The following is a 27,408-nucleotide window of genomic DNA, read 5'->3' as shown; positions in this document are numbered from 1 at the left end:
AGTATATCAGACTACAGAGAAATGAAAACAGGAAGAAGAATAGGACGACCTTTATAAAGCCCTTCTCTGGGGACATAGGCTGCATTTAATGAATGAACAACAGTGACAGTTTCACATTAAAAATATGTCCTTGTTGTGAATCAGGATACGAATATAACAAACAGAAACCGTGCACAATACAGCGAAATGTCCTCTACAATAGGTGATATGTTAGTGATAGATCTCTCCAATGGCACGTTTCTCACCCTGAGCAAGCTACTGAATTGTAGTTATGTAAAAATGCGGCTGAACGATCATAAGGTACTGTATCATCGACACTTGTTCACAGATTATTCCCCGCAGAGATGAAAACACATTATAGTGCAGACTGCAGAGTAAATATACCATCTTCGTGAACACCGCAAATGCCTGTAAATTTATGAGGTACCGCCGCACGTTCAGTGTCTGTGATTATGGTGAACAGGATTGCCTAGCCTCCTTCCCTTTCTCGCATTCACAAAATCAAATGGCATGTGTAGCGAGGCTCCACGGAAACCGAGGAGCACGATTTAGGAGGAGCCAGTGCCTGACAACGCTGCTTTTCCTCTCGCTTCTGTGCCGCCGTTCGTTGTCACGGTCTAGGGCGGTTTGGCGTATTAATGGCGCTTGCCTATGGTCTCTCAAAGGAGATAAACAAGAGGAGGGGAAAGCGGGCGAGGATGGATTTCTCGATGGTCAGGGGGAGGCACAATTATTATAAAAATCACACGGAACCCAAGCTACTCCCCACCCCCACCAAGACAGCTAGACGAGATCAGGCGAGGAGGGGGTTGCCCTTTTTATGAGACAAAAATGACACTATAGGTTTTAAGTGAACATGTTAAATCTGTCAAACACACAATAGAATAGCAGTAATGCCCTTTCAAAGGCAAAAACTAGATTACAGATTACACAAATGACACACATCCCTGCCCACCCGCTCGAGCTCCGTCCGCTCCAGCGAGCGCGGAGAACTGAGGGGATAAGAGGCATTCCACGACCTCATTGCATATTTATACAGGGGTGGGCGTGGCTTCGCGTCTCAGCTCAGCCAATGGCGTAGCAGCGGCGGGGCGAAGGCGTTTCGGTCTGTTCGGAAGAGAAGTTCTCTAACAGCGCGAGCCCAGCACTGCTCAGAAAAGACAGATAGAGAATCAGGCGGCTGCAAAGGGTGGCAGTACGACCCTCTTTTGGGGGGGTCTGATTATAACAAAATATATACACACATATATGCATGCCCAGGGCCGCAAGATAGGTCATATGCCGATTATAGATATTTTAGCAAACATCTAGACGTATATCTATACATTTTAAAATGCCTATTTTACTTTTCCTGATAGACACGTCCGCTTCTATGAATCAGCGCACTTATTTGGGTACGACGTATCTGGACATTGCTAAAGGCGCGGTTGAGATCTTTATGAAGGTAAAGCATAATTTTACCCCGACTTTTTCAGCATACTGTTGTACCTTGTTAAAGTTAAGGATCCCTATGACAGGATCAGTTTGAATGAATGTTTATTGTTTCGTTTTCTTTAACAGCTGCGTGCCCGAGACCCGGCTAGTAGAGGCGACAGGTACATGCTAGTTACATTCGATGATCCACCATACGGCGTAAAGGTAAATAAATACTACTAAATTGTGCTTATATGTGGTTAAAGCGGAGATATTTTCTGACAGTGAGACTCTACTGTCCCTCTGGTTTGTAGCATCGGGTCGGGCGGCCTCCCGGTGACGAAAACGGCTAATTTTTGTTAAAATATCCGCAGACCCGGAGCAGCGCAGCCTCTGAACATGGCGGACATTTTGCTTTTGTGTTGGGAATGCTCTCGAGCGCTGAGATGGAGGCGGAGAGATTTATTATCCACTGTGACGTAGTGCATGACGCGTGCGCGGGCCAACTCGGCCCGGATTGGACAAGCATCCGTGCCCTCCTCTTGCATTCTGATTGGTCACTGTAGCCTGAACAAATCAACACGATTTGATTTGTGCAACAGCCATCAATAACCAAATGAGGCAGGAGATGCTTTGCAGTTTTACATTGCTTGCTCTTGACGAGAGAGATAAGCTTGTAAGTTGCCCTTGATAACAAGCATAAACTTCCTTCCCTCTCCATTCGCAAGTACATTCACCTCCTTCCCATTCATATTTCAAATTCCCAAAGACCAAAAAGCCAGGTGAAAGGTGATTAAGTATGCTGTCCTGTTACATTTGGTCACTGAAACTTTAAAGTTGAACATCAGATATTCCTATTCAAGCATGATTGCTAATTGCTCACTTTAAGCCATCATTTTCAGATAAGGCATTAGTGACTTAAACTTGCATCACATATGAGACCATTTTGCACAACAGATGGCAAGCATGTAATCTAGAGAATACTAACAACTAGGAAATAAATGCTTCCTGTGGAAAATACAAGCAATTGCTACTAGTACAATAAGCCTAATACTGACGCAAAACAACCTAGTGCAGAGATTAGGAGGCATTTTGCATTAGGAGGCATAGTTTCCATATGTAGGGGAAGTTGATTCCCCTGTGGATGGTCTACAAGTTGTTGGTGTGGTGAATGGTCAGGCATCTGTGTTAATTGTACGCAAACAAATCTCTTTATTCAGAATACTAACTAAATGTCACGGTCGTCATGAGCAGGATACCTTGTAGTCGTACTTGCTTAGTGAATTACTTGATCATTCTAAGACACAAGGGCACGACTAGACTTGCATGTATAACATTCAGGGGCGTCATACACCTGATTTTTTGAGAGGGCAACAGTGACAGTTCTGGCACTTCTTCCTAAGACTGTGAGTCATGATAGTCTAGTGGTGTGATTTTGTAGTACACAAGGGGCCAGGTTCAAATCCTTATAAAAACTTTAATAATGAGCTCAGCAACTGTGCAACTGAACTCCACTGCCAGTGAACACCCTGCATTTTCATGTGGAAAACAGCAGTACTGACCAGTTTGGGTTTCAAAATTATGATTATTATTAAATTATAATTATTATTTATGTATATAAAAAAACTTTGGTTACACTTTATTTTAAGATGTCTTTGTTACACTGAGTAATATTGAGTAACTACATGTACTTTTGGGATTCCTAACTCTATAGTAAGTACATGTAGTTACTAGGATAAGGGTTTACTTTGATTTAGGGTTAGTTGCATGTAATTATCCATAATTTATAGTTATTAATACAGTAACTACATGTAACATATGTAACAGTGACACTGTAAAATAAAGTGTTAACAAAACTTTATAATACAACTATTATTATGTAAAAGTTCTCACGGTATAATTACTGCAATGACCTAGTTATATACTTTGGATTTATGAACCAAAGCGAGAACATGCATTATTAACACCTTTGCTGTCACATTTCCAGAATATTAAGAACATTATAAGTCCTGCATTAATTCAGTCTTCCACGGATTCTGTATCTAATAGAAACAAATGATTTTAAACCAGTGCATTTTGTGAATTAGAGGCCATTCTCTGTAGTCCTTCAGAGAAACACACCACACCTGTGACAAAGATTCTCTAACATACACTTCAGAGTTCAACCATTTCGCATAAGTTATTTTCATAAAAGCTGACATTTAAATGTATTGGCTATATAATACACGTCTCATTAAATGCTAAAACTCTTCGGTTGTGATAGCAAATGAATATTTTGTCAACAAAATACAAAAAAACACCAGCAAGTAAAAAAAGTCCTTGGTTCTGCAAAATTCACCAAAATGCGACAAAGAGTGCATAGTGTTTACCAGCGTGCTCAAAACCCACACACCCGTCAAAACCAGTCCAATAAGCAAAAAAAAACAACAACTCCTTAATAATGTTTCAGACCTTTCTCACCCCCACATTCAGCCATCATCTGTTTATAGACTGCTGTGCCAGTTCTCTTATATTGGATATGGGAATTGTGGTTATAGTCACTTTGCCCAGCCTAATTTCAAAGTATTGTCCACTCTTTCTCCCAGCCTGTACTTGAATCGAGGTCTGCACTTTCTGACATGTACATGTGACATGGTGCTGTCTGGGTTCCTGTCTTCTTTGTTTGTGGTTTGACATTGACAATGAAAGTAGCTTTGCGCTTTAGCAGTTCATTAGTATGGACTATCTGGCAAGTAGCCAGTCACTCTCTTGGGGGGTTTTCTTACTCCACTGCTTGTCATGCAGTCCTCCCACCCTGTTTCAGTTTATCCAAGATAATCTGATTCTGAGGCTGTCTTCCAAGTGACACTTAACTCTTTAACTATAGTACTACATCTCCTGCTTATAGCCAGGTAATATGCACTAATGATTCTTAGTAGATGGTACGGCATGTTTTAGCCGCTTTGTTGTTGAGAATGTGAATGTGCATTGTTATCTTACTATGTCTTTGTTTGAGATGCTAAAGTGTTATGAGATGTTATAACCACCCTCTTACATAAGCTCTTAGCCCTCTCTAAACTATTTGTCGCCAGCATGTTCCTCCTGTTTAAAAAAATACTTCTCAGCCAAGCAGTGCCTCTTCAGAATTAGCGCCCAGGCTTACCCAGTTCTCGACAAGAATACACTGGGCAAATACCAGCCTAGCAAGAATCTGGCCTCTGTGTCTGACAGAGTGCCTTTTTTTATTTCCTGTCAATTATTCATGAGATTTTCAGCAGCTAAACAGTGAAGAGCTCCAGTGAGCCTCCAGTCCTCACAAAGCTCTCTTTTCCTGTTTGTGTGCCTCTCTTGTTGTCTGAGCCCTGGCCAAGCAGAACATTATTCTTAGCCTTGCCTATTTTCTGAAGTTGACAAAGTTTTTGCCCTTTGCAATTTTCTTAATCAATTGTTCCTTAGATTGCTTATCATTAAAGCAAAAGGTTGAAGAATGAAATGAATTTGTTTTGTTGGAAACTTTGTGTTGTTTCTGTCTTTGGTTAATGGAGGAAAAGTACAAAATGCATACAACTGCATTTGTGGTTTACTTCAGGAGGCCCTGGTAAACATGTTATTTCTGCTTAATACAAACTATGTAAACACCGCCATATTAAAGGGATAGTTCACCCAAAAATGAAAATCCTGTTAATAATTACTCACCCTCATGTCGTTTCAAACCCGTAAGACATTTGTTCATCTTCAGAACACAAATGAAGATCTTTTTAATAAAATATGAGCGCTTTCCCTCCATTGACAGCATACGCAACTACCAATTTCAAGCCCCAGAGAGATAGTAAAGACATTATTAAAGTGGTCCGTGTGACTCCAGTGGTTAAAACTCAATTTTATGAAGTGACTTGAGTCTTTGTTTGCGCTAAAAAACATGATTTACCACTTTATTTACAAAATATTAACCTCCAACGCACGATCACACAACAACGTCTGCTCTTGCGTCAACACAACACGCATGCGTCGTGGTGCTCTCGTGAATGCGTGTTGGAGATTAATGTATTTTATTTGGAGATTAAATAAAGTGGTAAATCATGTTTTTTTGCGCAAACAAAGACTTGCGTCGCTTCATAAATTTGAGTAGCCTATCCCTTTAAGTTTGGTTTACACTAGTTTACCCAAAAATGAAAATGTTCTCATCTTTTACTCATCTGTAGTAAACCTATAAGACGTTTGTTCATCTTATAAACAAAAATGAAGATATGTTTTAATTTTTTTTTTTCACCATTTTTGTCCATCCATTTGAAAGTCCACACAACCAACACTTTCAAACCTCATTGACTTTTGATCGTCAAGCAAGTATCTGTTTACCATATTTGATGGGCTCTATATGTACATAAATCAATGTTTATATGTTTTTAAAAGCCTAAATTAAATCTTGAGTTAAACTGCTTGATTTATATGAATTACAATATCTTTTTGTACTTTTTAATTTGTGAAAGTTCTGGTTGTGTGAACTTGCATGGACAAAAATGATGAGAGAATTTTAAAAATATCTTCATTTGTGTTCTGAAGATAAACAAAAGTCTAATAGGTTTGGAGCGACAAGATGGTGAGTAATTGATGAAGGAATTTTAGTTTTTAGGTGAACTATCCTTTTAAGACAAAGTGTATTTGGACATTTGTGGTAAGTGGATCATGTTCATAGTTAATGTGAGCTACACCTGTGTTTCCTCTGATAGGACGCCTGTTCAGCGGAACTGACTTAATGCATCCACTAAAATGACCTAGTTGGTTAAAAGTAAATGCAAAAATGAGTACAAAGAAAATCTTTAGCATCATTTGTTTGCAGATCCCACTTGATTTTTGAAAATCTTTAATGCAATGAAATTCATACATTTGAAGTGTCTTAAATCTCCAAATAACTTGCACAGTCATTGTACACTTACATACATAATACATACATCAAATATTTTGGTGTAGCCCAGAAATATCTAGTCTGTGAGTCCGGTGGCCTTATCATTCTGCCATGTTTATCCTGTAGACTGCCTCATGCTTTATCTTGCTCTGAATCTTGTGAAGTGGGAGTGGTTGTAGTCCTTTCTTCTTGACAGATAGGCAGGCTAAATATTTCTTCAGAAATCCACAATGTTGCTCCTCCTCCTTAAACCTCATTCACAACAGATACTGGAACTGAACATTAAGCATTTCTTTGCTTTGGGTCACTACATGTCGATGATAAAAGATCACCAATGAAAATCTTGTCCCAGGTTAGGATGTTGTACACTTAAATTCAAAATGGAGATCTATTTGAGCTTGTCATGAGCATGATGGTCCCTCTGATCAGTGCTTTGGCTGGTTAACCAGCTCTCATTCCATTAGAGTGACAGTTTTAGTTCCTGCCTCGCCTTTATCATCACACATGACAAGCACCACCCTTCAGACCGCAGACGTGTCCCTCCTGCAAAACTGGGTGGATGTGTGTAGCCAAGCTCAATGGTTATCCTCGATCAGTTCAACCTTTAGGCAGTAGAAGAGATTAAAACCTGGGACAAGGCAACCTGATCCTGGAATAATACTCAGGCCATAAGGGCAGTCGCTTAACCCTTGTGAATCCACCCCAGGTCGTCACGTGCCCTTTCTGTTGTGATGATTCCTCCTCAGATCACAAGAGCTGTATTTATATTATTGCCGGTTTCCTCAGAACATGAGCCTAACAAGAAATATGTCCTTATCTGTCAGTTTATGTAAAACTGCTCATTTGTCTTGCCACCTGTCCTGCTTTTGGAAAGGAAAGACAGTGTCAGGTTTGTTTTATGGTATGCTAATTCTGAAAGCAGAAAAAAGAAAATGCATATAAAATGCTTTATATGCTGTCTGTAACTGAACAACAGCTTAATGTTTATCTAATATTATCACTCTCTCCATTCTGCTCTGGAGGGACATATATGGGCAAATCGCACAAAACTTCTCAATATGATACCTGGGCCATATTTCACCTCAAAATCAAAATAAGAATTTATATTTTTGCCTAAAGCAAATTGGGGACAACTGAGGTGTCTTTTTTGTGACATAATATTTTATGACAATAAGCACATTTTCCTCCTAAAAGTATTTATACATTATGAAAGTATTTGTTGTACTGCCTTCATTTATGCATGTACATTATTACAGTAATAAAAATCTATTGAGAATCACAATCAAAAGCAAAACATCTGATACATTGAAATAATGAGAAAATTTGGGGCAAAGTGTGCTTAACTGACAAAAATGGTGTCAATGTAAAAAAAAAAAAAAAATTATTCCCAATTTTATTTAAATAAAACATAGCTAATTTTACTATATTTTCCCCCTATTAGTTTTGGGTTGAATATGATCTGTAATAATATATTATTTAAATTGTAAAGTATTTATACATCATGGACAAGGTATATTTGATGTACTGCCTTCAGTTAATTTTTATTAAAATAAAAAATACTGTATTACAGTAATAAAAATGACAAAGAGTATCACCACTGAAAATAAATGAAAATCCCAAATATAAAAATGAAACATCTGGTACATACCGGTAATTCTTTATTATAAAATATACTTGCTATTTTTTTTCCCTTTTAATTTTGGGATGAAATGTGGTCTGGATACGCTTCCGTGAGATTTACTCATATGTGGATTATATTGTTTGTTCTTTCCTCCGTTGGATCACCGTCAGGTTTTCACTCTTTAAAGAAGGGTTTGAGTTTACATTTCCTCTGTTAAAGCTATAATTAGGGTATTATCCTTTTTTCCTGGCTTATTCAGTGTTCACATTCCTTATTCTCTCCCATCTCCTTCTGCCTTTCTGGGTAAGCGTGTGATTAAAGGAGAGTCTGATTGCAGTCACACTTCTTCAGAGCCAATAAATTGTTAATGCAGAAGGAAAGAAAGACGGATGGGGAAAAAAATAGAATTACTCTGTTGCTTGAATTATTGAGTGCCAGTTAGAAGAGCTACTGCATGAATGGTTTCTTTTTTTGTTCCATACATGGATAGAGACATACACTGTCCAGCCCCTGACAAATCTCTGCCTGCTTTGTTCTTTAATGCTTCCCAATGAACATAAATCTACACACACGCATACACGCACACATCTGAAGCTCAACCACCTCGGGATCTGACCTGTTAAGTCTTCTCTCACTTGTGGGGATTTACAATGTATACAGGTTTATGTAATGTGTTGATTTATTCACACTGAGTAAATTTATGTACAGCAGGAATCATTTTGTAAAAGCAGATTTAGTGAACTATTCACCTCGGTTCTTTTCTCAGCATCTGAACTCATTATATTGTTGTTGTTGTTTTGGTTTTGGGTGAACAGTAAAGTAATGACAGTTCTTCTACTGGGAGGGGTAATGTGGGTCAGGGACAGACACAGTAATGTCTTTTAAAGATAGTAAAACAAGTCAAGCCTTATGTAGTGGACCTTTGTGGCTTCTCTTCTACATGCACACATGTACAAGTACAAGAGGACACAAACATACTTGCTCAGTCAGATACTCTGCAAAGCTTGTCATGTGGACTTTTTGGGTCTTGAGTGTCTGACTGTATTTCCACCCTTCTTTGGTGTCTCTCTCAGCTGACGTTTAGGTAGTGTAGTTGTGCTTGGCTGATCATGGCTTTAATAGTAAGGTGTTTAATTTCGCTATAGGCGAAAGAGTGAGAAAAGCTACCAGTGATTGACAGATACTAGGATGGAAACTTCTGTTTAGTGTGTAATAGTTTGCATAAGATTTGATTATGTTTTTAATAATCCATACAGAGGCCTAAAAGGTATTTGGACACTTAAGGAGAATTTAAAATATATTCAATTCAATTCATATTTATTTGTATAGCGCTTTTCACAATACATATTGTTTCAAAGCAGCTTTACAGAAAGTGCATTTCAGAAATGTACATAGAAAAATACAGTTAGTTAATCATGTATTAATTTAAGGCATAACATATCGCCAGCGTTGAGTCGTCTCTTCACAGGCATCGAGTCGTCTCTTCACGGGATATATGAATGTAGATAAACAATACTAAGTTTCATTTGAACAACTTGAAAAAGAGTCCAAATACTGTTTGGTCTTGATTTAAAACTGTAGATCTATATTTATATTCTTATATTCTCAATCTCATCATTGAAAACCTTGCAAGCTTCTGTTTGTGATATGTCTGTGCTTGTATACCTGGTTTGATATTTTGTTACTTTTAAGTGTGACTTAAGTGTCCAAATACACTAAAGTTCAAACGTTTGGGGTTAGTATAGATTAAAAAAAAAGAGAGAAAAAACGAAGTTAATCCTTTTATTCAGCAAGGATGCATTAAATTAATCAGAAGTGGCAGTAAATACATTTATAATGTTACAAAAGATTTCTATTTCAAATAAATGCTGTTCTTTTGAACTTTATATTCATCAAAGAATCCTTAAAAAATGTATCATTGTTTTCCTTTGCACAAAAATATTAAGCAGCACGACTGTTTCCAACATTGATAATAATAAGAAATGTTTCTTGAGCATGAGAATGATTTCTGAAGGATCATGTGACACTGAGTAATGATGCTAATTCAGCTTTAAAATCACAGAAATAAATTGAATTTTAAAATATATTAAAATAGAAAACAGTTATTTTCAATTGTAATAATATTTTACAATATTACCGTTTTACTGTATTATTCATCAAATAAATACAGCCTTGCTGAGCAGAAGAGACTTTTTTCAAAAACATTAGAAAATCTTACTGACCCCAAACTTTTGAACAGTAGTGTACATTTTGGATTCATTGTATAAATGTCACTGTCGGAATGATTGATATTCCCAAGGTTATATGGAACTATTTTTCACATAATGTGTGTGCGTGTGTGTCTCTGTATATGGTAGGCGGGTTGGAAAGAGAATCATGCCACATTCATGAGTGAGCTGAAGAACCTGCAGGCATCTGGACTGACTACACTGGGTCACGCTCTCCGCGCTGCCTTCGACCTGCTTAATCTCAACAGACTAGTCTCTGGCATCGACAACTATGGTCAGGTAAAAATGCGAACTCCCTTCAGTATTCAGAAGGCCAAAACAATCTTTATTCAATGAAGAACAAATCACTCCTGGGTATTCTGCATGCAGCATAATAAGTACTGTCTCCTCACATAACAAGAATACGAACTACCACAGACACAGAGAAGAACACATCCTCACAATATTCAGATCAATCAGTATTTGAAGAAAATGTACCTTTAGTCCCATCCAGCCTTGAATGTTTTGTTACTTCTTTGAAGGGAACAAATACATTATGTAATTTGGAGAACTCATTCAGTGTGTCTATCAACATGTTCTTTCTCTGGAAAGTAGCTGGAAAGAAGCCATTACACAAAAATAACCATTTCACAGCACATCTAAAGTGTTCCAGAAGGCATGAGAGTGACCCAGCTAACATATGGAAAAATGTTCTGTAGTCCAAAGCTTTAAAAGCTTCAAGCAGCACCATCCATTCAGCGAGGCTTTGTAGTGTAGATGCTTTCATCGGCAGTAACAGGGGGGCTCTTTACCCGGGAGGAGGAATGGATGTAGCAACATGCAGAGATTACAGAGACAATTTTGTATCACCTCACAAGAGTAGCACCTTAATTTAATTTGATTTGTGTGTGTTTTTTATCCAATATCAAACATCCAATTGGATTATTTGTTATTCAGAATATTCAGATACTTTATAGGCACACATTAAGACCATGCTGGATTAGCTAAAACAGAAGACATGCATTTTGAGAGGTAACCCTCCAGGCAGTGTGCTAATCTACATGCTGAGTCTGTACTGCGAGGGTGAGTAACTGAGTGCTGACCCCTGCAGTATGGACATGGAGAATGCATCTTGTATTCACTCACCAACCGTTTACTGTATTAACTACAATTAGCAACATCTGTCAAACTTTAATGTTACTACCTCATTTCATTGAACTTTGTTTTAGTATCCAAGGTTTAAGATTTTGAAATATTTTAAAATAAGATCATTTCTGACATGAACTTCCTGTTGAAAGACCATTTTTTAGTAAATCGTTTTACTTACACCACTGTTACATAAAAGGTTGTGGTTAGTAGGCTAATAATTGAAATCTTTTATTTATCATGGATGCATTAAATTGAGCAAAAGTGACAGTAAAGACATTATAATGTTACAAACAATTTTGGTAACGCTTTACAATGAGGTCTCATTTTTAACATTAGTTAATGCATGAACTAACAATGAACGATACATTTTACAGCATTTATTAACCTTTGTCAGTGTTAGTTAATAACAAATGTTGTTGTTAATGTTAGTGCATTAACTAATGTTAACAGATACAACTTTTGATCTTAAATTCTTTTAGTATTAAATGTTGAGATAAACGTGATATTGGATTAACAAATGCTGTAGAAGTATTGTTCATTCTTAGTCCATGTTAACTGATGTTAACAAATGAAACCTCATGAAACCATGAAACATCAACAAATGAAGATGATGTTCTTTTGAACTTTCTGTTCATCAAAGAATCAAAGAAAGTAGCACTATTTCCACAAAAATATAAAGCAATGTTTTCAACATTGATAATAATAAGAAATGTTTCTTGAGCAGCAAATCAGCATTAGAATGATTTCTGAAGGATCATGTGACACTAAAGGCTGGAGTAATGATGCTGAATATTCAGCTTTGCCATCACAGGGATACTTTTTAGAAATAAATTAAAATGGAAAACAGTTATTTTAAATTGTTATAATATTTCACAATATTACTGATGATCCCTACAGCCATATATAAGACAAGCAGTTTGGTAAATGGATGGAAGGAAAGATCAGATTTTTGGACCACACTGCTTATTATGAGATTTTAGCATTTTATAGAAGATCACAGAAATAAGAACCCTAAAAATCTCTTTTTATTTGCGTTTTGGATTTTTTAAGAAATGATGTCCACTCTTCTAGGGTCGGAACCCGTTCTTTCTGGAGCCATCGGTCATTATTACGATTACAGATGGTAACAAACTGACGCACAGCTCTGGGGTGGCTGAGGAGGTGAGGGACAAATATTCTTAACCAGTTTTTGACTTGCTTGTCCATTTATATCATGTATAATGTTAAGTTTTGCAGGCAGTGTGTCTTTCTCATAAACCCTGATGTCATCTCACTTCTCGTTTTATCTTCCTTCTTTAGCTACATCTGCCGCTGAATTCCCCGCTGCCGGGTAGTGAGCTGACAAAGGAGCCGTTCCGCTGGGACCAGCGACTCTTCGCCCTGGTCCTGCGGCTGCCAGGAATGGCCGTGCCCGACGGCGAGCAGCTAGGCAGTGTGCCCACTGATGAGTCTGCTATCACCCAGATGTGTGAGGTCACTGGAGGTACATTCATCGGCTTAACAATCTTACGTTTCAGTGCCAAACAGTTTTAGAATTTAAACGTATATAGTTAAACCCAGGTCTGATGAGAAAATACAGGTTAAAATATGTATCTGATCAACCATTAAGTTCGATTTATGAGGCCTGGATTCCACGAAAGTGCTTTAAATGGTCCTTTAGACACCCTATTTAAGGGGGCTTCAGCCCTGTTTTTCATCTCAGCCCCTGTAAAACTCTGCAATTAATCTGTCAACCCCCTTACAAGTCTATTATGTGATTTCTCTTCAATGCAGCGCTCAGATACAAGCATCTCTTCTCCATCTCACTGGTGAACACCCTTTGTTCCAGTGAAGACATGAAATAAAGTGCAATTTTGATTGCTTAATTCAAAACGAATTGTCTGTCTTTTCAGAAAATGTAGCAACTTGTGACTTTTTTTTTCTCCAACCTATGCACGGAAGTTCCATAAGCACAGGGTTATTTCAGTTGATTTAGTAGATTTTGCTTGTTTATCTCTTTTTTCCTCTCTTTTTCTCACCCACTCTATATAAGGCCGCTCTTACTGCGTGAAGACGCAAAGGATGCTGAACCAGTGTCTTGAGTCTCTCGTCCAAAAGGTTTGGAGTGGAGTTGTAATACACTTTGAGAAGAGTGGTCCAGATCCACCTTTGATAGGTGAAGGTCAGTGCTGATAATGTGATTCCATGTTAGTTTTGTGCTTACTGGGAAAATAATTAAAGGAATAGTTCACCAAAAAATTCTAATTCTGTCATCATTTACTCAACCTCATGTCGTTCCAAACCCATGAGACTTTCATTCATCTTTGGAACACAAATGAAGATATTTTAGTCCAATTTAGTCCTCACGATTTAGTCCATATTTTCTGAAGAGACACGATCGCTTTATATGATGAACAGATTTAATTTGGACATTTATTAACAGATAAACCTTCATCAACTCACACATCAGTTGTAGTAAATGGAAGCTCAAGCATGTTCGCTTGATATGCGAGAACCAATGAGGTTCATTCTCGTGTTACGCAGCATGTTTGAGCTTCTACAAGAACCAATTCTCGTGTGTTGCGCAGCACGTTTGAACTTCCAGGAGAACCAGTGAGGTTCATTCTCGTGTTGCGCAGCACGTTTGAACTTCCAGGAGAACCAATGAGGTTCATTCTCGTGTTACGCAGCGCGTTTGAACTTCCAGGAGAACCAATGAGGTTCATTCTTGTGTTACGCAGTGCGTTTGAGCTTCCAGGAGAACCAAATGAGGTTCATTCTCGTGTTACGCAGTGCGTTTGAGCTTACAGGAGAACCAATGAGGTTCATTCTCGTGTTACGCAGCACGTTTGAACTTCCAGGAGAACCAATGAGGTTCATTCTTGTGTTACGCAGCGCGTTTGAGCTTCCAGGAGAACCAATGAGGTTCATTCTTGTGTTACGCAGCGCGTTTGAGCTTCCAGGAGAACCAAATGAGGTTCATTCTCGTGTTACGCAGCACGTTTGAGATTCCACGAGAACCAATGAGGTTCATTCTCGTGTTACGCAGCACGTTTGAACTTCCAGGAGAACCAATGAGGTTCATTCTCGTGTGTTACGCAGCACGTTTGAACTTCCAGGAGAACCAATGAGGTTCATTCACGTGTTACGCAGCACGTTTGAACTTCCAGGAGAACCAATGAGGTTCATTCTCGTGTTACGCAGCACGTTTGAACTTCCAGGAGAACCAATGAGGTTCATTCTCGTGTGTTACGCAGCACGTTTGAACTTCCAGGAGAACCAATGAGGTTCATTCTCGTGTTACGCAGCATGTTTGAGCTTCCAGGAGAACCAATGAGGTTCATTCTCGTGTGTTACGCAGCACGTTTGAGCTTCCAGGAGAACCAATGAGGTTCATTCTCGTGTTACGCAGCACGTTTGAGCTTCCAGGAGAACCAATGAGGTTCATTCTCATGTGTTACACAGCACGTTTGAACTTCCAGGAGAACCAATGAGGTTCATTCTCGTGTTACGCAGCACGTTTGAGCTTCCAGGAGAACCAATGAGGTTCATTCTCATGTGTTACACAGCACGTTTGAACTTCCAGGAGAACCAAATGAGGTTCATTCTCGTGTCAAAGTGGTAGTTGCTTAGACTGTCAGTGGAGGGACAAAAAGCTCTAAGATTTCATTAAAAAGATCTTCATTTGTGTTCCAAAGATGAACGAAAGTCTTACTGGTTCATTTTTGGGTAAACTATCCCTTTAATAGACAATGATCGTCTTCTCTTTGTACAGATGGTCTTGTGGATCCAGCTCGTCCTTCGTCGTCCTTCAGTCCGCAGCCCTGGCACAGCTGCCACAAGCTCATTTACGTCCGGCCCAACCCCAAGACAGGCGTACCTGTGGGTCACTGGCCAATCCCAGAATCCTTCTGGCCTGACCAGAACTCCCCCACTTTGGTAAATTTTAAAACCTGCAAAATAAAGTTTATAAGTGCAGTCAAGGAATTAGTTTTTATTGTCAACTAAACCTATTAAAAACATTTTTGTTAACTGAAATAAAGCTGAAATATAAATAAATATATTAGATGAAATATTAATAGATACGTTTGTTGATTTTCAACCAACTTTGTATTGTTGCAATGTGATTGTACAAATAAACAATGTGTACACTTTCTCCATGTTACCTGCACCCAGAAATCCCCATTCACTTGTCAGCAAAAGTCAGCCGAACTGTTGTGAGAATTACAGATCGTACTTCTGCTTTTTTGCATTCCCTCTCATGGACAGTCAGACTGATCCCAGTGCATTATGGGTGTTGAATTTTCCCTACATTTGGCATAAGGGAATTTTTTGGCCACAGCGCTTTTTCTCCATTTTCTCTTGTCATGTAGCACTTTAAAAAAAATAATAATCTGCCTTTCTACTGCTTAGACAGCCGTGTTTCATTAAAAGCAGAGAATCGCCTCTTTAAACTAAATTAAAACTAAAAATGTTCCCTAGGCAACTGACTGAACTAAGTTTAAGCTGAAGCCTAGTAAAATTACTAACTGAAAACTAAAATAAAGAATAATAAAAAAATAAAAAATCACATAAAAAAATGGAAACTTAAAATATAAAAATAAAAGCTAATTCAAAAAATTAATAAAAACTATAACAGTATATAAATAACACCCGCCCAGTCTGACTTTGCTCGTATCTTCTGCACTGATTTGAGGGAAAACATAGTAAAATGTGTTAAATCTAGCTGAAAACACTATAAATTTGGCTAAAATATTTAATGAGTGAGCACAGAAGTACTTTCTGCTGAGCTTTGGGACCTGGCAGACAGTCAGCCATTTCTTTTTTCAGTCAGCTTATCTCTGCTTATTAAAATGGAAACGTACTAGGTTTGCAAAAGGAGTTTTGATAGGTGTATAAGCATTGGCTCATCCAAGCCGAGTGGATGAAGCAATTTATTAGCCAAAGGTAATGACCTCGGCAAACTAAAGGTTAGCTTTCATCTTGCTCAAACAGTGCTAATGAATGTGGATGAAGATAAGAGAGCTGAAAGGAGTGGTAACATGAGGAAAGGCTTCACTGTCCTGAGGTTTCCCACCCCCTCACTGTCTATTCTCTCTTAGACAGTACACTGTAGAGACAGCAGCTGGTACCGTGCCAAAGTGCCACAGCTCAGCTCAGCCTGTGGGCACTGTGAGAGATATTGCCAGCAGAATAAGACTGCTGTAGCTCACCAGAGCTTTAGCACTTACTGCTAGCTTAACATGAGGTCATTTCCTTCCTGAAATCTCCGCTGTCATGTCTGCAATATTGTGAATCAGTAGCACAATGGGTTTGGGTGCAGTTACTAACACGTTAGCCTCGAAAGATGTCAAATTAAGCGTGATTAAAAGGCTCTTTTTTAATATTTCATTTTTTCCAAAATACTTCCTTTGGTTTATTAAGTGTTCAGTCAGGGTGTTGTGAGAGTATCTGCTCAGGGAATGAACAGCTTGTATTGTCATGTGCCTGTAACACATGGGTCATTACCCACTGGTGCTGTAATTACAGGATGAATTGGCCATCTAACAGAAATTGTGGAGAATGTGTTACAGAGGATTTCTGTTTAACAGTTGTTGTTTTTTCTCTTTAGCCTCCTCGATCTTCCCATCCTATGGTGAGGTTTTCATGTGTCGACTGTGAACCGATGGTTATTGAAAAGCTGCCTTTTGACAAATATGAGCTGGAGCCGTCCCCGCTCACCCAGTACATCTTGGAGAGGAAATCCCCGCACATGTGCTGGCAGGTGGGACACCTTTTCACACAACTATTTAATATTTTTGCATGCAATATTTCACAGCCCCCAGACTGCTGTATGGGTAGATCTGAGTTCCATGGTGAATAGATATCATCGTGTTAAAATAGCAGAAAGAAACAGTGGGTGTTTAGCTTTTCCATATTTACTGGAATGTATAAAGCACAACACAAATTACATGTCAAGTCCCGCATTTAGTAACTGGTTAAGCAGCAGTTTGAATGAGATATTGTTGTGGAGTTTTCGGGATTCAAAAGTTTTAGGTCCGTAATATTTATTTTTTGTAAAGATATTAATTCCTTTATTCAGCAAGGATGCATTAATTGATCATATGTGACAAAATGTTACAAAATATTTCTATTTCAAATGTTTTCAACATTGATGACAATAATAATAATAATAATAATAAATGTTTCTTGTGCATCAAATCAGCATATTAGAATTATTTCTGAAGGATCATGTATAAGACTGAAGACTGGAGTAATGATGCTGAAAATTCAGCTTTGCATCACAGGAATAAATTACATTTTAAAATATATTAAAACAGAAAACAGTTATTTTAAATTGTAATACAATTTCACAATATTACTGTTTGTACTGTATTTTTATATTAAATAAATGCAGTATTAAAAAATTATTTCAGACCCCAAACTTTTGAACAGTACATTAATTGACTGCCAACTTTTGAAGTAATCTTTGACATTAAATGGTTATGCAATATTTCCTTCCTGATGTCCGTCCATTAATACAGACTGTGCAGAATTTCTTACAGTATTTCAGTCAGCAGATGCTTATCTAAAGTGACTTACGCTAGAGGAAACTTGATTATAGAGGAGCAAAGAATATTATCAATACCACCGTATGAGAGTAGTCCAAATACAGTGCAGTAGAGTAGAATTAAACCCTAATATAAATGGTTATGAGTTTGAAAGTGCTCACTGAAAAGTTCTCAGCCATGCAGATTGGGAACATATTTGTAGGAGGTTGCTGATTCACAGGCAGTTCTGAATGCAAACATCAGATGTAGCATTTTATTCATGAGGGACTCGAGTCATATCTAGGGACTAAAATATCATAGAGATTTAGAGGTGGGCTCTTTTGTCCTGCAGCAGTTCTCAACCACCGTTCAAAGCCATAGCAACTGCACTAAAAACACTCAGAACACCTCAGCAAACTGCTTAACAGCAGATTTTGCTCAGAAAATCTAAAAACAAGTTAATTCGTTTATTATTCAAACAAATCAGATTGTATTTATGCATGTAATTAATTCTGAAATATTTTTGTTGTTACTGTATTTGCTGTTAAATTATGAACAGTTGAATGGTTGTAATCTTTTTAACATAAAATCACGTCAAAAAGAATTGTGACTTTTATTTTCTATTTGACTAATCAAAATGTTCTTACGGCCCAAATAACCTGAAAAATAATATGACTCTGACGCTGGGCCATGAGAAGGGCATGATTACTTTTGGAGATGGAATAATGTTATAACACTTGTTTTGGTTCATTTTGGTCTTCTATGAAATGATGATAAATGGTCTCTCAAGAGCTATTACCTCCTTGACCATTTAGTTTCTTGAAAGAATGTGACTGTACTGCGGTAAAATTGAAGTGTTTTTCCATGCTTGTATACACATTCTATAAATACCTTAGTCAACACCTGGAAAGGTTTTTTTGTAAGTCCATTATTTTGATATGTTGTTCCTTCTTGCATCATACATTGATTTAGCCCATCTAAAAAAACAATATTATTGACCCATTTGTGTTTGTTCTTTTGCCATGGTTACAATGTTACATTATCACTTGCCTCACTATAGAGCATATAAAGAAAACAAGGTAAATGGTAGATCAATTAGACAGAGCACATCCATTCATAAGCATATTTAGAGGCATTTATAGCACACTAGGCTCTAAGGAACCCTTTTAGCTAATGAGCTGTTGATAAATGGGTTTTGTCTCTGAGAAACAGCTTCATGTGAGAGCTGAGCTCTCAGGAGACACTATACAATGCTAACTCCTCTCCCTGTCACCCAGGTGTTTGTGAACTGCAGCGGCAAACACAGCGATCTAGCACACCCGTTCGGCTACCTAAAGGCCAGCACTACGCTCACCTGTGTCAACCTCTTCGTTATGCCTTACAATTATCCCGTCCTGTTGCCACTCCTCGGTACGTGTGTTTCCTCATTGCCATTTTATTTTTTGCACATTCTCAACCTTGTGCTATACATTACCTTATTCATACACTTTTTTTTCTATAACACATTTCATACACAGCAGTGGTGCTTTGTTTAGCCATGATAAAGAGACATAAAAAGAAAAGACAATTCTCAATTGTAAAATCATTTAACGAATAAGTAAATAAATAATTAGAAACATTTAAAAATGTAATTTAACAAACAAATGAAAATGAATGAATGAAAGAAAAAGAACACAGAAACACACACACACACAATACACTTTAACATTTATACACTTTTAAGTGTCCACTTGGGGTTGCTCAGACTAGTCGACTTTAAAGGGATAGTTCACCCAAAAATTAAAATTCTGTCATCACTTATTCACCCTCAAGTCGTTATTCACCCTCAAGTCCCCTCCTGGATGAGTTTCTTTCTTCTGTTGAACACAAAATAAGATATTTTAAAGAATGTTGGTAACCAGACAGTCGATGGTAGCCATTGACTTCCATAGTATTTTTTTCCTACTATGGAAGTTAATGGTTACAGTCAACTGTTTGATTATAACTTAAGTAACTAAAACCCACAGCTCCACTATTAGTAGAGAGACGCTGCCAGGTAGAATTAATTCACACACGCAATTGCTCTCTCATTAATGCATTCATATATCTGATAAGAACTGAGGAAAATAAGCTGTTATGTATAGGAACAATAGCCTTGTAGGCAGCGCTGTGTCATTTTCCATAGTTGTGCTCAAGGCAACCCCGCGTTCGAGTCTCAGCTCGAGGTTCAGGCTTATTTGTTCATTAATGACGTCATCAGCGACGAGTCGACTCTACTTTAATCACATAAATGTCGTTCAACCCCTAGTGTCCACATGTTTCTGTTTTTTTTGTATGTTTTTTTCTGCAGAAATTGTGTAAAATTTCTGTGTCTCTTTCATTTCCTCCTGAGAATTACATAAAGGAAGCATTTCAGCTCTGGAATGTAATATGGTGGCTTTCTACAGCAAACTTACCATGTCTTATTCTCCTTACAGATGATTTGTTTAAAGTACACAAGCTTAAACCAAACCTCAAGTGGCGTCAGGCCTTTGAAATGTACCTGAAGTCCATGCCTCCTTACTTTCTCTTGGTAAGATGCTCTTCTTTCCTACTTAATAAAACCCATCCCAATAGAGCACAGAAGTGTCCTGCTTAGAAAAAAAGACACATCCTTTGTGTATATATATATATGCAATGTACAATTCATGGGCTGTTAGATGTTCTTAAGGGTCACTTGTAATCTGACCTCTTTCATGAGTTGTATTTGTTCTGTAGTCTGTTAACAGCTGTAATGAGGTCAAGGATATGTGCTCTGAGTGCAGATTCATGCTGAGTGTGTCCTCATTTTCACTTCCTTTGTATCTGCTTCTCCACTCTTCCTCTCTTTTTTTTTTTTACTGAGTGCAGCCTCTCAAGAAGGCGCTAAGGATGATGGGAGCCCCAAATCTCATCTCTGACAACATGGATTGTGGCTTGAGCTACAGTGTAATTTCCTATCTAAAAAAACTCAGTCAGCAGGTGAGTGTGATTCAGCTTTCCTGGCAGTTAAACCCACAGTTTTTTGTTGAAATTATGTTCAATAGTATCCAAACTCCTTTAAATATTCTATATTACATGTCAACGTATTATATTTATATTTAGTAATAAATCTTGTTTGTATGAGGTCTGAGTGCTTTTTAAATCGAGTTGTACTCGATTTTGTAGGCAAAGATTGAGTCAGACCGTCTGATTGTGTCTGTCGGGAAGAAGCCTTCTCATGAGATGGGCATCAAGGTGAAGAACCACTCAAGCGCCCTGTCTTTGGCTCACCGCCGTGATTTCAAGCAGCTCCTGCAGGGCATCATGGGTGAGGTACCCCTCCGACTCATCGACATGAACTTCAAAGAGTTTGCTGGATTCCAGATCGCACTTCTCAACAAGGTACAGACAGTTTGAGTGGGGCTGAATTACATTACAGGGTCTATTTGAAATGAACCATGTCTCAGTTCACGTTTGGTAGTTAGAATGTAGTTATGCTAACATAGACAGAAGCATTTTCTTCCTGATGCTGGTTAATTCTGATTAATTCTTATGACTGGACATCTTAATATAAGTCTTAGTGACTTGAAAACATACAGTATGCAATTTTCTTTGGGTTAGACTAAAATGTAACTTCTATAATCATTTACTAACCTTCTCTTCAAGGATTTGAAGCCCCAGGCCTATAGGAACGCTTATGATATTCCGCGACGGAATCTTCTAGATCAAGTGACTCGGATGCGTTCTAACCTTCTGAGGACAACGCAGAAGCTGATCAGAGGCCAGGATGATGGTAAATGTACCAAAGAGACAAAATAAATTTTGCAAAGTTTAGTGAACCTTTCGATTTTCACAGTCAAAAAAGGTGCAAAGCACAGCTCACACAGAAGTCACTTTCAAACCAAGCAGCTTTCTGAAAAAGAAAGTAAGCCATAGTTTGTTTTTTGTCATCCATGCAGAATGCGTTTTTGCATTCCACTTCACTTTGTTTTTTTTTCATTGTTTTTCTAGGTAAACAAGCGCTTGACAGATGCTGTGTGTCTACATCTTTTGTAGTGTCTCACGCATGACACATGCATTATAAAAACGTGGCGCTCAAGTTCAACTTCAAGTTTAATTCAACTTAATCAAGATATTATTTTTTTTCCATTCCACTGACCTGTGCATCGCATTTTTCCGCAAAAACGTGTCCTGTGTGAGCCGGCCCTATCAATGACCATATGCATTTAGCATAACAAGAAGAGACACTGTTTCTTTTCACTACAAGAATTACATTTCTAATGCTGACATTCCATCAAAAATGTTCATGAATGGATAGTTAACATTTGTTTGATATTAAACTTTTTTTTTTCATGATTCCGTAGACTCCTTGCACAGTATTCCAGTTGGGCAGATGGGAAATTATCAGGAGTTTCTTAAGATGATGCCATCACCTCTGCGTGAGATTGATCCAGACCAGCCCAAACGACTGCACACATTCGGCAACCCATTCAAACAGGACAAGAAGGTGCTTGCACGTTAAACCTATTGCTAAAACGGAAGTTTTTACGTACTAAGTTGTTTTTTTTCCCCATCTTCTTCCTCTCCCAACAACAGGGAATGATGATAGATGAAGCAGATGAGTTTGTGACAGGGCCACAAAATAAGAAGCGAAGTAACACAGGGGATCTAAACTCGGGCACTGCCCTGAAGAGGCGGAGGAGTATGTCCCCACTGTTGCGCCGGCCCCAAACCCCTCCAATAATAACCAATCATGTACTGGGCAAGGGCCCCGCAGGGACTCAAGGCCAGCAAGGAATCATTAAACCCATCCCACTACACAAAGGTAAAGTTCTCTGAGCCACAGCTGACTGAATCTTAGCTTACTGTGTACCGTATACTGTTTTTATTTTAATTTTAAGTGAAACATTAGACATTAGGCCGGGGTGGGCGATATGACCAAAATCTTGTATCATGATACAAGTAATTTTTATTTCATGATAACTATATATATCACAATATAGTCATTTTTGCTTTACATAAGATTTTTATGATATCAAAATATTTGATACGATTCTTTTCACCATTTTCAATATCGTTAAAAATCTAATACTATCCTAAAAATAAAAAAAACTCTCAAGCTTACTGAAGACAAGTAAACTGAAGAAAAAGCAAAGAAAACAAACTACAATAGAACAGACACAAATGAATTAGACCTACCTGAAAACTTCAAGCACTAGAAATACTGCATAAAATGTATGAAGTAATCAAATGTATAAAAAAGCAATGCATAGTCATACTGTGTAAATTAAATATACATTTATTCTTATTAAAGGATTAGTTCACTCCAGAATTAAAATTTTCTAATGATTTACTCACCCTCATGTCATCCAAGATGTTGCCTTTTTTTTCTTCAGTCAAAAGGAAATCAAGGTTTTTGAGGGAAACATTCCAGGATTTTTCTCCATATAGTGGACTTCAATGGGAACCAATGGGTTGAAGGTCCAAATTGCAGTTTCAATGCAGCTTCAAAGGGCTCTACACGATCTCAGCCGAGGAATAAGGGTGTTATCTAGTGAAACGATCTGTCATTTTCTAAGAAATAATAAAAAATATATATACTTTTTAACCACAAATGCTCGTCTTGCACAAACTCTGCGATGCGCGTCCATGCGTAGTCACGTTGGAAAGGTCATGCGTGATGTAGGCGGAAATACCGACTCAGTGTTTACAAAGCGAATGTGCAAATGCCCTTTACAAAAAAAAAAGCTAAAACAACGATGTCAGACAATTTTGAAAAAAACTCCTTCTCCACACATGTAAACACTGGGTTGCTTTTAAACCGCAATACTTAAAAACGCATGCAAATGATAAACTTTTGTGACCGGTTGCTAGTCCAAAATCTCTACCGGTATATCGGTCACCTCTAGTAGACATTATTCCACATTTTCAAACAGTAGTAAGCTACATTTTGTCACGTGACCTCATCAAATTGCCTGTTTGTAGTATCCAGTTGTTATCTTGCAAAAATGTTATTTTCCATTTTCAATAATAAAAAATAAAAAAATCAGTTTGATCAAATAATTAGTCCATAAAAGATCAGAGCTGTAATTACTTCTGGTTGAGAGTGCATTGCATTGTGGGACTGTTTAGTGTGCAGTGATTTTTATTTATTTATTTTTTTGCTAAATACGTAAAATGTTTTAATGTTTAGAAAGCCATTTCTAATACTCACCAAGGCTGCATTTATTTGACCAAAGTACAGTAAAAACAGTAATATTTAGAAAAATGATTACCATTCATGATAACAGTTTTCTATTGTAATATATTTTAAAATGTAAATTATTTCTGTGATGGCAAATTATCATTACTCCAGTCTTCAGTGTCACATGATCCTTCTATGGATCATTCTATGTTGATTTACTGCTCAAGAAACATTTCTAATTATTATCAATGTTGAAAAGTTGTGCTGATACATTTTTTTCAGGATTCTTTGATGTAATAGTAATCTTTTGTAACATTATACATGTCTTTACTGTCATTTAGATCAATTTAATGCATCCTTGCTGAGTAAAATTATTAATTTCTTTCAACAAAAAAAACCCCCCAAACATTTGGTAGCATATATACTATATACTGCTATTCCACTGAAAAAGTAACCATGAATTAAAGCAATGTCATCATTTGTTTTCTCCTACAGGAGCCGAAGAGAACAGTGTAGGGGGCACAGAAAGCAATGGGGAGCGGGAGCCTGGCGATGATGCTGGGGACGAGTGGCCTGGAGGAGTGGATGGAGAGGGAGAAGGAGAAGGACCTGCACCTGCGGAGGACAGAGGAGAGGTGGAGGCACCAGATGGCGAGGAGGAGAGAATAGCACTGGAGAACTGTCTGGACGAGAGACTCTCTGATCACACACAGAACTGTGAGGACCTGAGTCCTCCAAGCCAGGAGGAGGCAATGGAGGGCAATGGAGAAGACACTCCAGAACAGGGCACAATCGTTATGATTCCCCTGGAGGGGAGTAACGCGGAGCTGCGCACTCGAGTCATCAAAGAGGTCCGCAAGCCTGGCCGTAGTGAGTATCTAATTATAATGCCAAATTAATTCTTTACGCCCATTCATTTCTTTATTCGCTTTGAATTATTGTCTAGGTTTAATCAAGTGGACTTGCACTATTAAAGAGTGTATATATTGTAGGATTTAATAAAGCCATTGCTCATTCTTTGGTGCAGATTATGAGGCAGTATTCAGGTTACTGGAGGAGGTGAAGGGGCCAGTGTCAGTGCAGAGGTACTTTATTCATCATGCCATCAAAGAGGCAGCCAGGTAAGAGCTTTCTTTAAACCTCACATGCCTTTCATGGTCCTCTCACACCATAGAGGATGTCAGTATGTTGTACTTAATAATTTTATGTACTTCTGTCATACATACAAAGTTCTGTCATGAAACTCTAGATGGCACAGGCTTATAGGTCGTTTACTCAGTCTGGTTGCAATTACATCATTCTCTGTACAGTACAGCTGATTTATGCTGTTTCAGTTGCCAATGAACAACTATAAGCGTTCATCTATTATTTCAGTTTTATTTTTAGTAATTGTAGTAAATCCACTTCAACTTATTTTATTTCACAAATTTACTTATTAATTTATTAAAAAAAAAAAAAAAATGCCATCCAATATTTATATTTTATTTTATTTCAGCTTTATTTCAATTAACAAAAATTATTTTTAATAGTTTTGGTTTACAATAACAGCACTGATCCTCTGCCTCTTGCATGTTCACTTTTTATTATTATAATTCAATTATAATTCTTAGAATTATTCATTTTAATTTTTAGTCACAGACATGTACAATCAAATCAAAATCAAAAGCCCAAAAAATAAAATAAATTTTGGATCACAATTTTTTTTGGGATTAAGGCTATGGGTCTTATAACAAACAGAATAAGACTTTGAGCTCTGTTTAATGTACCACAATTCATTGCATAAAATTACACAGCATTCTCTCCAAAGTTAGTGCAGAAGCTCACTGATAGCCACCAAAAATAATTTAAAAAATCTTTAAATATTCTTAAAACAAAACCAATTTATGTTAGAAGCAAAATTCCATCTAAACAAAATATTATTTAATGTTTTAAGCATAACCTGAACTAAATTTTCTTATATTCATAGCTAATATACTTACTTATAGTAAATGTATCAGTGAAAAAAAACACGTATAGGATATATTCTCTGAACGCTGGTCTTAATATGCAAGTTTTTTTCTTTATATTATTTAGATATTTTACTGAAAATAAGATAATATATATATATATATATATATATAATTTATAATTATTAATATAATGTAAATAAATCCAGCTAAATATGTCTCTTTCAGGTTTAAGAAGCGTGTGCTGATCCAGCAGCTGGAGACCGCTCTGGAGGAGATTGAAGACAAACAGATGCTGCCCGCACAACTCAACAATATCCACAGCAGATAGTGGGACGTCCCATCTCACCGCTGAGAGACACGCGAGAAGTGGCAGAGCATGCCGACTGAGCACACGGGTTTGAGACAGACCCATCAGCCTCAGTACGTAGCGACGGAGAGAGAACATTAAAGAGGATGGAGGCCTGTCTGGCTCACGCTCTGGTCCAGGCGCTTCCAGTTACTGAATTGTGTCATAACTCTGAAAGAGTGCTCACAATGGAGAGAGGCGTTCCAGGTTTGACAGGGGCTTTCTGTCCATTTCTAGGCTTTGCGGACCTGAAAATGATGTAATTTAACCATAAAGTAATGAATAATGAACAAGCACACTCCAGAAAAGCCAAGCCTCACCCACTATGTGATATTACAGGGTCATCTGAGGCAGAGGTCAGTGTCTGTCACGTGATTACTGTATGTCTATATATTATGTATGTCCACTGTTATTTGGCATCAATGGATTGTTCAAAGGAGATAATAGTATGGAAAATCTAAGATCGATTTGTGTTTGCATGAAATGCCCACAAGTCAAACAACTCAGCTGGACCTTTAAAGCAGTCTGGATCAGGAACTACACCAATGTAAACCTCTCAAAAGCAATAACCCTACAATCATCAGTACGCCAAGCTCAATTTTACTCCCTAACTGTGGAAAACAAATGGACTTTTCAGAAGAATGTCCTTGAGACTTTGGAGATTTGGTAGCTGGGCTGTTGTTGTATTTGTGGTGATATGTAATGTCACATAGATTAGCATCATTCAGTGTCCTATAAGCAATAGTGTCCAATGAAAATACAAACACCTTGTCCACACTTGGGAAATGCCAACTATTGTGTGAAACGAACTGGTCCACAGCAGAGTTTTGATTGTGTCCAGTATGTGGTCACCTGACATGTTTGGTCATCCTACGCTTCTCATCAGGGGAGAAGTCGCAGACTCCGAAGTTTCATTTCACAGACGCAAGTTGCATTAGTGACCACATTCTTGTTGGTTCTGTTCATTTTTAAAAACAGAGGTGTACTACTTTTTAATGTTCATAAATACTAAAGATTATTTTTGGATGGTATTCCTACAAGAACATAAAAAATATTTTAAGAATTGTATAAAGCATTTTGTAAACTGATATTATATAGACAAAGTTTTATGATTTTTTTTAATAAAAACAATGAAAATGAAAAATAAAAACAAACATTACAAAGGAAAA

General features: G+C 37.6%; 1 protein-coding gene across 2 annotated transcripts; it reads left to right on the top strand.

Annotated features, from left to right (window-relative positions):
- The first annotated feature begins 1,122 nt into the window (after window positions 1–1,122).
- Window positions 1,123–27,408, top strand: ints6l (integrator complex subunit 6 like). Of its 2 annotated transcripts, none has more exons than XM_084134108.1 (18): window positions 1,123–1,444; window positions 1,561–1,638; window positions 10,274–10,423; window positions 12,344–12,433; window positions 12,572–12,755; window positions 13,305–13,433; window positions 15,027–15,190; window positions 16,863–17,015; window positions 19,059–19,191; window positions 20,238–20,332; window positions 20,650–20,760; window positions 20,947–21,162; window positions 21,427–21,553; window positions 22,125–22,267; window positions 22,357–22,585; window positions 24,440–24,814; window positions 24,972–25,065; window positions 26,119–27,408. In XM_084134108.1, the coding sequence occupies exons 1-18, from the start codon at window positions 1,334–1,336 to the stop codon at window positions 26,219–26,221; spliced, it is 2,685 nt and encodes an 894-aa protein (XP_083990234.1). In that variant the 5' UTR covers window positions 1,123–1,333; the 3' UTR covers window positions 26,222–27,408. The 2 variants fall into 2 exon arrangements, with proteins under 2 accessions (XP_083990234.1, XP_083990235.1); XM_084134109.1 differs by having other exon boundaries at window positions 1,154–1,444; window positions 13,305–13,427.

This window comes from Abramis brama (assembly GCF_963993115.1).
Source record: "Abramis brama genome assembly, chromosome: 13".
In the NCBI taxonomy this organism is placed as follows: domain Eukaryota; kingdom Metazoa; phylum Chordata; class Actinopteri; order Cypriniformes; family Leuciscidae; genus Abramis; species Abramis brama.
Note: the sequence above shows the minus strand (reverse complement) of the source record. Positions and strands in the feature narration are given on the sequence as shown.

Bases quoted from the DNA above. Each gene is read 5' to 3' on its own strand.
- ints6l (XM_084134108.1), top strand. From the start codon at position 1,334: ATGCCTATTTTACTTTTCCTGATAGACACGTCCGCTTCTATGAATCAG. The intron at 22,586-24,439 runs GTAAAGTTCTCT...TTTCTCCTACAG, and splicing joins ACCCATCCCACTACACAAAG to GAGCCGAAGAGAACAGTGTA. The intron at 24,815-24,971 runs GTGAGTATCTAA...TCTTTGGTGCAG, and splicing joins GGTCCGCAAGCCTGGCCGTA to ATTATGAGGCAGTATTCAGG.